Raw genomic sequence first — 15,163 nt, forward strand, 5'->3', positions numbered from 1 at the left:
CCTTCTTCTACATGCTGCTTTTCAAAGTAATGGTTGAATACTTATCTCCGTCAGAGCTGCTTCTAGAAGGAGAAACTGGAGTTGGAAAAAAGCGTGAGGAATTCCTTCCGTGGTCTCCCCTACAGAGCTCTGCAGGCATCGACAATAAGCCAGTGTTTTGCCCACTCACAAGATAGTGAGTCACTGCATTTCCATTTATGCAGAAGATTTCTGCACCTTGTGTGCATTGTTCGGATGGGATGGCGAGCAGCTCAGCATCGCTGATGCAACGTGACTCCTGGCATTGCTTCAAGAGAAATAGCACAGGCAGCCTATGCTTCTTGCCATCGAGTCACAAGATCCTCGTGGTCCTCTTAAAGGCCTGGGCACTCTGTCAAGAGGATTTTCAGGATTGTAGAAAGGGCAGTGGTGCTGCTTTAATGTCAATTTGGAGTGTCAGCTCTGGCTGATCAGTGCTTCCTGGTATGCCCAGAAAGCACCAGCCTGTGTCCAGCGTTTGCAGGTGTAACGTTGAGCAGCAAAAGGAGCCAGAGAGCAGAGGTTAATGTACTGTTTATCACTCCCTGGGCCAAATTTATTTTAATGTCCATCAGCTTCATAGACAACTGTGGTATCAAGCAAGAACCCAAGGACCAAATGACAAGGAGAGGTGAAGCTTGGCTCAATTTTCTTTTTCTTTTATTTATTTTTCTTTCCTTCCTTCCTTCCTTCCTTCCTTCCTTCCTTCCTTCCTTCCTTTCTGCTAATTTGGTTCATTTGTTTTGCAAGTGAGTTCTAAACTGAAGAGTCCAAATCAACCAGCAATTTGAGGAAACCAATGCCAGCATGAAAATATGATCTCTTTCGTAGTTTATTTTCCTTCTGATAGGCAGTAAAACTGTGTTTTAAAAAATGACCACTATTTTTATGTTACTGTTAACAAAAATTATGGTATGGAGACATCCCACCCAACCGCCCCTGCAGCCCTCTGCAAACAGTTCGCATTTGGCTTCCCTGTACCACCGTATACCTTAATCCACTCATCCCCTCCCTCAAAGCTTCCTCTGACATTGCCCTCTTCATGCAATGCCAAAATCAGAAATTGCCTAGATCAACTGTCTTGAAAATAATTTGTAGGGCCTTCCTGACCAAGTTAGTCATTGACAGCAAAAATAATAGGAAACAGCCAAATGATTCCTCATAAAATTCTTTTTGTAGCTATGTTTGACGGCGACAACAGCAGTACGTTCCTAAATGACAGCAACCAACCTTATGATTTTATGCATTTACAATGCAGATAACCTGCCCTCCTTCAGAAGTAATGCTCCTTGGACAATAAAACTTCAAGTAATCAACATCAGATCACAGGCAAGGAAGCTCACAGGCAGGATTTTCTGCCTGACAGGAGGCTGGAACAAATTTTCTAATGAAACGCACAGACATACGTATACTGCTGAATTTTTAATGGATGATCTGCAACTAATACATACGCTAAGGATGTAATGATGAGAAAAAATAAGAAAATAAAAAGAACTGTAAATCATTTCAAAGAATCAAGCTCTTAAATCCTAGCCAACACACATTTTGTTTAGGTTACTGTTATTACTGATATTTATCCCTTTTAGAAGTCAAGATACTTTTTGATCAAAGTGCCAAAGCCTAGAAATATTCCTTTTTCTTTATCCAAAGCTGTCATGTTTGTGACCTTGTAAGTACTTGGCTATGTCAATTAGTGTTTCAAACATGCTGCCTTTCATCTTCAAATGGAACTGGGACTAGAAACTGGCCAGACCTCTTAGCTCTTTCAACAGATGATAAACACATTGCAAGTCAAAAAATCCAAGCAGCTTTTTATGACTTTACAGATTAATTAGCATGCCAGGGCTTTCAGACCAATTTCAGTCCAATAAAGTAACCACAAAAGTTGACAAACTAAAGCCACATTTTGTACATCTTAATTTCTACACTATCAAAAATATGTAAAAATCCACATGAGAAGAAATATTAAAATAAGATGATAAGAAGATGTGACAGACCATCAGCACAATTTAAGCCCTCTCTAGGGCCACAGATTATTAGGAACAGCTTTCTACAGAGGAGCCTGAAAACTGTCCAAAGCATCTCTCCAGGCTGTTGAAACGTCAGAATTGGTTCCTCTACACCCAGACCTTCAACACATCAGTTTTGGAACCCACCACTGCTCTCACCTTGCTCTCTTGTCCCTCGGTGGCACAGTTACCTCTTAGCAGTTGTGTCATTGTCATAATAGCTAAATACAATTATTTCAGCAGAAGTTTCACAGAGTTCAATCTATAGACATTTTTGGACAATTTGTAATCAGCAAAGAAAAAGGTCTCCTGGGGCTGAAGGTTCAAATCTCTGCATTTCTTCTTTCTGGCACAAGCTCTGTCCATCCCTCTAAAGGACCTCTCAAAATTTTGAGGGGATACCAGGACGATAATACAGTAATATTTTTGGGCGCACACTGCTGTTTTCACCCTGGCTGGGCTGGTGCAATGGTGCACTGCTATCGCCAACAACATACACTTTGGGTGTCTTTCCTTGCCTGCAGACCTCTTACAGGAGGCACGGTCTGGAAGCTGCACTCCAGTCATCCCAAAAGGTAAATTACAGAAAGCTTATTGAACTTTCAAACCTAGAGAACCAGGAGAATGTGATCTGGGTGCCAGAGAAAACCTGTCCTTATCTTTACAAACCATCGGGTGTTATTTCCTCTGGGGCACTCCTCTGGTTTCCTATATTCATGTAATAATCTGCCATAATTAGAGCTTCATGTAGAAGTCTCTGCATAGGTGGGAAGGGGCTTGCATCTCAAAGACCCCGAAAACTGGACATTACTCTATTTTAAAAATTTATTCACAGGTAAAAATACGTTCCTGGAAAAAAAAATCAGTTGCACTTTTTGACATCCAGGAAGTGAAATCTCACTTAGCATCACAGTAATTTGCCAAAAGAATCAGACAGATCTGTAACACGGCTTTTGCCATTACTGCACTTGGTCTGGACTGCTGCATCATGTCCAGATCAAAGAATCGACAGGCTACTATCTGAAATGGTGACAAAAATATGCCAACTATCAATACAAGCCCTCAGGGGACCGGTAGAGTAGCTTTGCACAGGGAAGCTGGAACAGCAAATCCTATATACTTCATCACTGCATGTTTTGACTGTTTTCTAGCAACTGTTGTATTCCAATATTTATAATCTCTCTCCTTATGCAAGCCTCTTATATTTTATAATAAAAAGAGTACATAAATTTCAGTTACCGTTGCAGCGCAAATTGTTGTATGTAATTAGTCATGTACAACATAAGGCGTAACTTGAAAAACAATGCGTGTTTATTTTTCCTCTGCTTAATCAATATTTTAAATATTTGTGGAAGCCATACACCAGCTTAGCAAATCATCACCTCAGAAGTGAGAGAAAGAAAACAGACAATATAAATTCTGCAACGCACAGCAAACCGTCTGCATGTGACAGACTGCCATGGAGGGAGCTAAATTTTTTGGACCTTAAGGGAAAGAAACGTAGAACATTTTACTTCTGGGCTGTTTCACTTCATTCCTCTTTACTGTGCATTCCTCAGCCGTACTGACTTGTTTTTCCTTTACCATAAGATTTTTTTCCCCTCCTCACGCATCTTTTTAATGCGATTTAGTTGCAGTGATGCACAGAGACAAAGGCAGTGGGGGCGATTTTCCCCCTGCAATCCTTTGCCTGCCTTGCCAGAGAGGTGAATAAATGCTTTAGCATCTCTGTCTTCTCTCCCACATCAGAACAGCGGCTAACCACAGTGGGATCAAAACTACGGCAGCAACACCACACGTGTGTTAAATGGCATGGGAGTGCTGTAAGTACAGGCGGCCAGCATCACATCTCAGTTATCCTATTTAAAGACTTAAGACTATATAGTTATCCCTGAGCTCGGCTGGAGAAAATCTTATCAAAACTGAAGACTGGCATTTTTATAAGATTTGTCATAGGTTTAACCTTGAGAATAACAAATCATTAAGTGTGTGGAGGCTTAAGAATCAATTTATGTTCCAAGCAAAGGGTTTTTAAAATTAAGGTTGAAAAAAAATTAGATCTCGCCTGGTGTTGCACAGATTCTGTTGATGTATCAATCTTTTCAGGCATTTAAAAATAATATAGAGATGATAAAAGTAAATGTTCTATAACCAAAAAATCTCTTGGTAATAAAATTTCAAATTACAGCCCATGACAACACTTCTAAATTGAAGCTGTGATACAGGAGCTTTGATGGAGAAAATTGTACAAGTAACTCGCAAAGTAATTCGGAAAAGCAACAAAGAATGAAGATGCTGAGATGAACGGAAAACATAGCTGGAATGGTGTGCAGCATCCTTAAATGAATTGTAGAGTGTTTTGTTGCCAATATCTTAAGCAGTGCTGCAGTCTTATATGGATTTCTTTGATAGTTTCCTTCTGCCCACAAATAACCTTACTGCAGGAAAAAAAAATACAAAAAAACACCACACAGGGACAAACCCAAACCTGAACTCTGTCGTCATATGTGACTGGGCTCAAGGTATGAAGGACTGATGCAAAGGCAGCGGTTTAATGGCAGGAATTTCTGCGTTTCTCCTACTGATTACTTAAGGTATTCAGGAGTTGAGGCAGGATCTGCAGTGAAGGGCTCATCTCGTCAAACTGCGCTGACCCTGGGTGCCTGTCCGTGGCTTTCAGCACAGCACCAAGGAGGAAAAGCCAAGCTGAGTTAAAAGAGCTGGAACTTTGCCCACGGTGGCACAGAATGAGCAGAAAAAATGACGGTCAAAACTTCCTAGTGTCTCAGTTTCCCTGATGGGAAATGCAGCATTGAACTATTTGTACGTTGTTGAGGTTTAAATACTTTTTGTCATGTCTACTGGCAGCCTCCAGTGAAATAGGTTACAGCAGTGCAAAGTATCGTCTTTATTATGCTCAGCAAAAATTAAGACTTAGGAAAATACAGATATTTCTTTTTGTTTAAATAACTCAGACCAACCATCCGTAAGTACTTAAACGTGGCAGATCCACTAAGTGTGATTTGTACCAAAGCATCTGTGGTAAGAAGGTTACAGGTACGCTTTGAGAATAAATTTCAAAGGTCTACAAAGTATAATTAGTTCTAAAGTTCTCCTACACATTAATAATTAGTAATAAAATCCTTCTAAAGCCCTCCACAGAAAGACATAAAAAGCTCTTCCAGAAGCATAAAAACAGAGACCAAGCCCAACCCCCTCATCATTGGCATTACTTATATCTTAAGCTTCCCTCTGAAGACAGTTTCACCTCTCTCCAACAGTTAATTTGATCAATTTTTTTCTCTCCCTTCCAACACTTTTTCCATTCATATCTCATAACTCGGGGTGAAGTCTTTAATCTTACATACATTTCCATGATAATTTAAAGACCAAATGGTTCAGCCAGATTAGATAGTCTAGTGGTCCTTAAAGCTATTTATCTATAAATTCCCTGAGCAATTCCATCGCCAACACAGGCAGCTTCGCAGTCCAGTCAGAAAGAAAAGAAGGCTTTTCCTCCTTTTTGAATTTGTCATTTTAGGATTCAGTCCATCAGGAGGTGAAGGACAGGAATACCACCAATGCCTGCCAATACAGGTATCAGTAGACAGGGGTCTTGTCAAAATGACTTCCCTTCAGTTTTTGACAAGATTATGACTCTGCTTGATGACAACTAATGGAGGATAATGGCATGTATATGTATTTTTAGTAACTATTGACTTAGCATTATACAGTGTTTTGTATTAAAGACTTAGCAATTCACAACAGTGGTGTTCAATGACTTAAGAACTGGTAAACTGATTTTTTTTTCTAAGATTTTACCTGCCAATGGGAAATGTTTCAACACGAGACAATAACTGCTGATACTAAGCCAAAAGGCATTGAACTTTGCAATCAAGATCTGGAAGTAAATTTGCAAAACACTGATAAATTCGTGGGTAGTAGAAATATTAAAGGGGTGGAAAGTAAGGAGAATAACGCTTTTGCGTGAAATGATGAGTTTTCATGCAACAAATGGCAAAGTTATACATGTAGGAAAAGGAAAGCAGCCCATCCGTGAAGAACACATGACTATACCCACAAATGCTGTTACTCTGGAAGCAGTGTAAGGACCCAAGTGAAAAATGCTATGTGTGCATCTAGCACCTTGGTGAAAAAGCCTGGAACAATTATTATTAGCTCTGTACGCATGGGAACAGAGGAAGGGAACAGTTTTATCTCTGTATGAGGGAAGAGTGAGTATGATGCTGAAATGTTGCGTATGGTTTCAGTATCCAGATTTTCAAAGGCAGATGAAGAATTGGAGGGGGTGCAAAAGATAGACAGTCATTTTGGAGGCTACTAAAACTGGTACACTGCAGGAAACTAGAGGAATCGAGGATCAGAAGTCTGAAGCCAGACTAAATGATTTATTAAAAAATTAATCAAGTTGTAACTGGAAGGATAATTAAACAGCAGGAATACAAAACAAAAGGTTGGCCTCCATGCTTTTTGAGTTCTTCAAACCAGCTCAAGAGATACACTAAAGTCAAAATTGGTAACTGGTTGAAGCAGAGAGGCCTCTCTGTCCTCAGGCTGGAGAAGCATCACTGGCTGTACCTGTATCCTTAGACTATCACAGACAAGGAAAGTTCTAACTAAGCTATCAAATATCCTGCTTCCAACCACAAAACAGAACCAAGAAATTCATCTTAAGATGCCACTGGTCCTCTGTGAGCTGGTACCCCATAAACATGCTAACAAGAACGCTACAGATGGTAGACTGTGAGCTCTCCACAGCTCAAGACAATTTGGCACATTCCTATTTTTTTAAATAAACCAAGCAACCACATTACTCTCCTGACTTGTGAATTCCTCTTTATACAGACCTAATTTTTTATGGTTATCCATTAGCTTGATTCTACAAGAGATAGGCACTGGCTGGGGACACAGCTAACCACAAGTGCTAACCTAGGCTGTGTGTCAGGGAGAGAGACGGAGTCAGGCGGGGTGAACATAAGTATGTACGAGCACCTGATATTTTTTTCCTGACACCGTTCCACATCATTAGTTGGAAGCTCGCTATACACTACACCCTTACATCTCTGTTGATCCTCCCTCCCTCCCTTCTCTTTAAAAGTCTTTTTCTTTCAGTACATGCCATTTTGAATTTTCAGAGCTGTTCAGCTGATTCTCGGCAGAAGAGGCTGGGGCAAGGATGGTAGGCATTTTTGCACATTAATTTTATGGGAGATTACACAGCTGATTAACAGTTCTCTGAACAAAAAGTGTCCCATGCTACCTCCATTCTTGCCTGTTTATTGCTTTTGATCTATTCATGCCAAAACATTCTTACTAATGAAAGTAATCAGAAAATTGCCTAATAAGGTAATTTAGAAAACAGTTCACATTGAACATATGATCAAAAGGCATTTAACTTGCAGTTCCTGCCTCCTCTCCCCCAATAAACACATGGTTTACTGGCACTGCTGTGCTTCAAAATGGTTTTGAACATCTGGGAGAAGGGCTGATCAGCTTCAGACAATAGTTGGACTCTGCGCAGACCCAGGAACAAAGGTCACGATAAACGAAATGACTGCTTTGGCTCCAAAATTGCCTCAATCTTGTCTAGAAAAAGCATGATTGAAATGCGTCTATCTGTGGATAGCATCTGGAGCACTCTAAATATGTTTTGATCAGATTGTCTTCTTTCAAATGAAAATTATTTGAAGACACCATGGAAAATTTTTAAAACCAAATACACTGTAAACTTTAGCCTAATGTTTCCTTCTGCAGCATTGACCTTGTTTTTCTACAGTGTGAAAAAAAAAATCAATATAATAATGGTACTGCAGCAAAATTTCAGCTTGCTCTTGGTTTTAAATAACTTTATTGTCTCCTTTCCCCTGTCTGTGTCTGCTGCATTTGGCACTTGCAGTTATTAAAATGAAACCAAGTTGAAAGAAAATGTTAAATATCATAAAAAGAAAACCAGCAGTGCTTCTGGCTCACTTTGCTAATGCTGTGGTCACCTTTACTATTTGCCAGGGTTTTCTATTCCCCAGCTGTTCTACCTGAACTTGGATGCAGAAAGAAACCCCAAGTTTCTAACTGGAATATCAAGTTGTACTTTGCAGATTTAAAAGAGCTAAATGTTTGTGGTGGCTTTAAAAAAAAAAAAAAGGAAGCAGAAAAAAAGAAAAAGCTCTCCCCTCGCCCCAGTTATATATTAAACATCTCAACGGTTTACTAGTGACTTCAGTTCTTTGCTGCTTAACATTTTCTTCCTTCTTAGTGTGCATTTCTGTACAAAAGTGAGAGCCTGGTTATAACAGTATAACTGTTACACTCTAATCTGTACTAAGAAGGAGGCTTTGAAAACCTCATATGAAAGCACCAACTAAAAAGAAGAAAAACACCATTTGGCCAAAATTATGCCCATTTTCTGCTCCTTCTGCATGAAAACCACATCCACCTGTTGTCAACCACAGCCCTGCTTTGGTGAACAGACAACGAGGGCATTCTCAAAAGCAAAAATGGGAATCACATGCTCCAGGAAAAGCGATGGAGAGCCCAAATGTAGGCAGTGCTAGAAGGAAAGGGGAGTTTGCTCTGCTCGGCCCTGGGCCTCTCAGGAACATGAAAACCCTAAGTCTCTGAGCAAGGATGTCCTGTCCAAGTGTGTGCATAATGCACAAAAGGATAAAAAGACAGACTGCCCAGGAAAATATTTTCTCCTCTTTGCTATGCTGCGAATGCAGATTTTGCAAAAGGGACGGATGATGCTCCACCTCTAACATCCCCTCAAGACATCATCCCCAGAACAAAAAATTAAAATAAATAAAAAATATATAAAAAAACCCAAAATTCTTACTTTGGTTGTCGAAGCCGGAGACGAGTTGGCCACCAGGCTCGTGATCACATCGCTGTTGCCAGTGGTGCAGGCGGCGGTGGCCGGGGTGGGGAGCCGGGAGGGGACGATGGGCAGGGGCAGCAGCCCGGGGCGGTTGGTGCTGGTGGTGCTGGCGGCGCTGCTGCAGTTGGTGCTGCCGACGTGGTTGCCGTTGGAGCTCCAGTCCCGGCGATCCCACCCGGCCCGATAATCTCTTTCAAACCGGCTGTGGTGCCGTGACATCTCGGTGGAGGGCGGCTGCTTCTCCAAGGGAACTCGAGAGCTTGCCTGAAAGATTGAAAAGCAAAGAGGTGTTGGGAATGAGGTCCCTGCACAGTGCCTGTGCTCTGCAGTCACCAGGACAACCTCCTGCCAAGCCTCCTCTGTGTTAGGAGAGCATTGTTACACTCCTATTCTGAGCTAAACGTCGGGAGGAAGAGAGCAGTGTTGTAGTAAATGTTAATAAAGAACAGAAGTTGGAGAGTTTGAACAACTACAAGCATGTGGTGGAGAGACCCGTGCCTCGGACCCGAGGAAACACCATCTGCCCAAACTCTCCAGCAGAATAACAAGTAACAGCACGCAAATCACGGGACGCTGAGTTAGAAGAAAATCATCCTTCAAATCTTCTGATAGCAGGAAAATGTTTCCAACAGCTCCATCTTGCAGTTTTCTCGACAGTCTTCAGATCATCACTATGACTTCTCTGCACCTGACGTGCGACCAAATAATCCTAAAGACCAGAGGGAGAAAAATCTGCCTGCTGCAGCTATTCATTACCTCTCTGTTTTTAAAGCTGAATATTGCTTTGCACTGTCCCCTACCCTCCTTTTCACTCGACCTCCTCCCATGGGAGGAACACTTCACCCCGAGGACGCCCGAGCTTTCCCCAGAGCTGCTGTTCTCCAGGGCACACCGGCATTTTCTGTCTCCTCCTGTGCTTTCGGCTAGACATATAACACTTAATGTAGCCAAGATGATCAAATGACCAAATCACTTTGTGTGAGCATCCTGTCCTTATCATTACTTACCTCCTCAGTCTTTGTTATCCACAGATTTTATCAGCCAGGAGCAAGACGGCTGAACACAACGCTGGGACTTGAGACTCCCAACATCTAATCCTAGTTCTGATAATTATATCTTACATAGCCTACAGTAGTTATTTAAGTCTTCCTGCCGAGGTTTCCAAACCTGCAAAATGGTGGCAATAATGCTATTTTCCCAGCAGAGGTCTGAGTAACTGAGAGTTTACAGCATTTCGAATTGAAGAACAGTATAAATACATGCTAAATATATTTATTCCCATAAATAAATAATGAGTATCTAGGTCACTGCAGCATCTGATTTATTTTATTTGCATCACACGATCCAATAAATTGTTTGTAATAATAACAACAGGTCAGCTGAAGCAATTTTGTTTCACAAATTCTTAGATACAAAAATGGACAGTAAAAATATCTGCTCTTAATGGCTGAGGAGGGAAGCTAAAACAAAACTCACCCAGAAACTTAAAGATAACAAACTGCTTCAGAGAGATATTATTTAGAAGTGGTATAAACCAGTGTGCCTATCAGCATTTTGAGTAGTTATTCACCTGGTAGAACTAAAAAAAAGCAAACAGAACCAACTACTGTGACTAAATACAGTGTATTAAAGGCTCACATGCTTCACCAGAGAGCTACTGGCTCAAGAGGAAGAAAACTCTTCCTCAGTTAAAAAAATGAATAATATAAATATGTATTAGAAAACAAAAAAATCCCTACCACAATCATTGTCCAACAAAGATCTCCCAAGAACCTGCAATGGCAATGGTGATGCCACCACCCTGCTCCAGCAGTGACATGGATGTTGACCACAAAATCGGCACGCCTCGTAATCCACAGAACCAGTTGGTTTTTCTCTGGTAGGATTTGATGCAAGATTTGACTTGATGACTCAAAGGTTAAGGGACTCAAAGATATTTAGCCAGATTCCTCTTTCTCCTGTTTTTGTGGCTTTCTGATACTTTATATCAGAAAGGTCATTTGGGGTTTTCCAAAGGACCGTGTGGACATAATAGATAGACACAAAACATGGTAAAAAACAGAGGCACAAGTGCTGTGATAGATGCAGTAGTGAAAACAGAAACTTTTGTTTCAGGAGCAGTGAAGAAAGCAAGTTTTTCCTCTCGTGTCAAGCATCTCAGAATAAAATCAGTACCTAAAGATAGCTTCTTTAAAGGTTAAAAATTCCACAGGCATAAACCTCCTTCCTTTAGTTTTATAAACCTTTTGCAAAGCCAGGCAAAAAGGGAGACTGTAAACTGCAAGCTGCAATTTCACAATAGCCTTTATTATTCCCTGCCTTTGGAAGTTTCTTCTCATATCTTATATCCCCCACTGCAGGAAGCGATCTTTTTTGACTGTTTGGAAGGTGGCTGTCAATTGAATGCCCTTCTCCTTCTGTGCTCGAGGATCTCCATTAGCTGTATTAGTGTACTTCTTGACAAGGGAACGAGAGAGAACCAAATCACATATCCCCCACCCACCCACACACTTGAGTATATCTGACATTTAATTCAGCGGAGAGCAGAGCACACATGCACACAAGTCAATAGCTAGCAGTTTTTGCCACACGATCCAAGACACCATGCCCCCAGCAATTCTACTATCAGATGAGACTGACAGGCAATTACGTCAATAACAAGGAGGAAAAAAGCCAGTGACTAAGCCGTGCATTAAGAAGTTTACTTAAAACCCACCGCCCTCTTCACAAGCAAGTTCTCCTCTTTGTCCAGTTACCGTCTTTTATTCTATTTACAATAAAAACTAAAAGCAAGGGCTGAAAATGCACTGCGTTAAATATACACTGCTTGTTTCAAGCGTGTTGGTTTTGGCTGGATGCAAAGATATTTGACAGCAAGAAGATGTGCAGAAAAACTGGAGGGGATAACTATCTAATAAATGGGTATTCAACTGCTAGTGCTTGTTATTAATTGCTTAAAATTAGAAACAATATAGAACGTTCTCATAAATAGCTGCTGGGTGAGGTAAGAAATGGTCTGGGCTAGCTCTTAAATGTATTTTTGGATCCAGAGTTTATGCTTTGTCTAGGCTATCTTTGTCAAGGATCATAATCATAATAATAATAATGCTTAAAACATATCTTGTACTCAGAAGAAAAACTTCTCCGACAATCTGTGTCCCGAGCCAAGCACAATCATCACATTCCTCTGCAGAGAGCTCGACACAGGACAACAGCATAAACCATCCTGAGAAACGGCCCTGAAGGAGGCCAGCGCAAAAACCACACACGAACAGCACAGACAGCAGTCACTAATCACAGACATACAAGTATTTCCACCTTAACGCAGCTGTTGGCTGTTCCAAAGTCATAGATTCACAGAACCATAGGATATCCCGAGCTGGAAGGGACCCACAAGGATCACCAGGTCCAACTGCTGGCTCCACACAGGACCACCCAAAACCAGACCCTATGTCTGAGAGCATTGTCCCAACGCTTCTTGAACTCCAGCAGCTCGGTGCCGTGATCACTGCCCTGGGGAGCCTGTCCCAGTGCCCGACCACCATCTGGGTGAAGAACCTTTCCCTAACACCCAGCCTGACCCTCCCCTGTCCCAGCTTTGTATCCAATTTTAGGATAAATCTTCCATGGATTGTTTCAGAATTTTTTAAGAATAAGGAATAAGCAAACCAAACCAAACAGAAAACCACACCTTTCCACTGGAGAGAAAGGATGAAGAAAGAAAGATACTAATGCTTACAAATACCAACATCAATACTTACACATAATTCATTGTTTTTCCCTTAAGGGATTTTTTTTCTCAACATTCATATGCATGCACACATATTTTTCTTTTGTAGGCCCTTCAATTTTAGCTTTAAATCCCTCTGAGCACCACTAAGGTAGAAAAAGAAGGTTTTCACCTCAGTTTTCTGACTTGGGGAACTCCCAGTACTGCCCACAGATAAACTTTGGCTAATTATAATCTATCAACTTCTGTTTTGGAGCCAATTTTTCTGCTAGCACACAGCTCCCCACTGCCATGTCCAGAAGTCAGTTCTCGAGAAGATGAGCTTAAAGCTATCTCAGATACATCCACCATGGCTCCACATACCACAAAACCAGAAGGTACTCATGCCTGGCAATAGAAAGAATATAGGACTTGCATACCTCAGAAGTCCATGAGGAGGGCTACTGTATGCTGTTACTGCTGAAAATCACTCTGTACAGCTAATTCAGGTGACAAACTATCTTGTGAAGGTGGTGAAGTCAATGAGACAGGCCTTCCCCCACGCTCTACCACGAAGTAATCGCCAGAGTAGCCAGATGTCTTTAATCTCGACGAGAGAGGAAATATGTGTTCCTGTTTGTCACACAGAATCAAAGGATTTCGCTGTGCAGCCAAAAGGAACAAAAATGCTTTTGGAGGGGGAAAAACACCCTTACTGAAGAGGGAGAAGAGAAAAGATCGAAACCCATAGCCGTAACTGGATGAACTGATAAATTCGAAGCAAAAAGGAGATCAAAACAGCATTAAGGGAGAGCTGCGGAAAAGGCTATAAGCTACAGAAGAGAGATCGAGCAAGCAGGCGGAAATAAAAAGCCCACGACAAATCTGAAATGAGATTTAGTGATATGGCAAAGCAAACAAAATGCCTGCCCCGGTCCCTGAAGATCACCATCGCTGAGTAGGTGTAGCAAGGACTGAACCAAGCCAAGTGCAGATAGCCCACTGATTTCAGAGAACGGCCCTGCAAAGTTCCCTGGAGCCAGGCAAGAGAATTGTGCATGAACCTGACCCTTTACTCCATAATTTACTTTCACAGCAAGACGGGCTTGGGATGGTTGAATAGGGAAGAAAGTAGGAGAACAATGAAACAGGACCGACTGCCCTTCTGCGAAACATGGCAGGTGTCTTCTCCTGGCTCCCCATGGCCAAAATACATGGTGCAGCAGGTGAGAAAGGCCATAAAAAGAAATTACTTTAAATCTCCTTCTCTTGAAGGAAAGTAAAATGTGAATCAGTTCTCTGCTAGTGAAAACCACGGATTTTTGAAATTTCTCATACAAACAGCTTGCCCAACAATAAAATTTGAGATTTTTTTTTTTTCTGCAGAACGGGAGCATCTTCAGGTCTATAACATGGAGCACCTACACATACAACTATATCCAACCTCCAAATGTACCCCAAGCCCTTTGGCAATTCAGAAGCCCTCCTGCCTTCTTAGCTGAAAACCACCCTCGTGCTGGTGCTCATTTTTCACCATGTCTCTTCTGCCAGCTCGTTTGTGCCGTGTTTCCACAGCTTCCACACATCCGTACACAGAGGCAAGAAAAAGACCAGAGGCGTTTGAGATAGCGGTGTGCTAACTACAGGCCTCTTACCAGGTTCAAACAGATCATTGCTGCAGATTTATTAAACCTAAGTGATTAACATTTCATTTTATGCTCAATACATTTAAACACAGCCCTTCTTCCCCCGAGCCCAAAGCACTCACTGTTCTGCAGAAAAAATGTTTCCTATTCATGTTCCTCTAAATGACAGTCCGGCTTGAGCCTTAGAGCAGCTTTTTCCCTGCTCTCCACACTTATCTAGTCAAGGTCTCCTTAAAATGCCTGTCCTCACAGATATAAATACAAGGAAAAACAGGCTTTCAGCCAGTCTGAAGCACGAGAATCAGATTTCTTAGACTATTAGTCAACTTCATTAAGTGACTTCAAAAATAAAGGTCAGCCTTTTAATTTAAATTTTTCCTGGGTAAGCATTTGTTTCTAAATTTACCTTTTACATAATAACATTGGAGAAATATGATCGGCAAGAGAGGTTGGGAGACAGCACAGCGGAAGTAGGTACACAGTCATTAGAGAGATGGAAGAAAAGAAGAAAGAAAGAGTTTGAAACATTAAAATAAGCAGCTAAATAGCCTTACGAGTTTTCAGACTGGCTGAACGGAAGCACAGATAAAATAGGTTATTAGAGAGCTTAAAAAGCAGTTAGGTGCATGCAAAGCATAAGTATTTTATGAGATTTACAGCAAAAAAAATATGAAGAAGAGAGAGATTTGCTGTAATCAGATCTAGCATGAAGAACTGTAACTGATACAGTAGAAGATGTCTAAGTACCTAACCTCGAATGATTTCAGATATATGCTGCAGGGGAACTGTTACTGGATGCAGTTTTATCAGTGCATACTGACACAACAAACCCTTCCTGAGGCACAGGGGTAAGGACATTAATTTATGTATACAGCACCAAAATCTC

At 41.3% G+C, this 15,163-nt stretch overlaps 1 protein-coding gene across 14 annotated transcripts in view; it reads right to left on the reverse strand.

The window, feature by feature from the left end:
* Positions 1-15,163, reverse strand: part of KLHL29 (kelch like family member 29) — a 391,073-nt gene that overhangs the window by 237,765 nt on the left and 138,145 nt on the right. For all 14 annotated transcript variants that reach the window (XM_040553896.1, XM_040553905.1, XM_040553902.1 and 11 more), the window contains one exon: positions 8,881-9,186. In XM_040553896.1, coding sequence (XP_040409830.1) covers positions 8,881-9,141 — 261 coding nt within the window. In that variant the 5' untranslated portion in view covers positions 9,142-9,186. The remainder of the gene's footprint in view (positions 1-8,880; positions 9,187-15,163) is intronic.

The sequence above is a fragment of the Cygnus olor genome, chromosome 3 (genome assembly GCF_009769625.2).
Source record: "Cygnus olor isolate bCygOlo1 chromosome 3, bCygOlo1.pri.v2, whole genome shotgun sequence".
Taxonomy (NCBI): Eukaryota; Metazoa; Chordata; class Aves; order Anseriformes; family Anatidae; genus Cygnus; species Cygnus olor.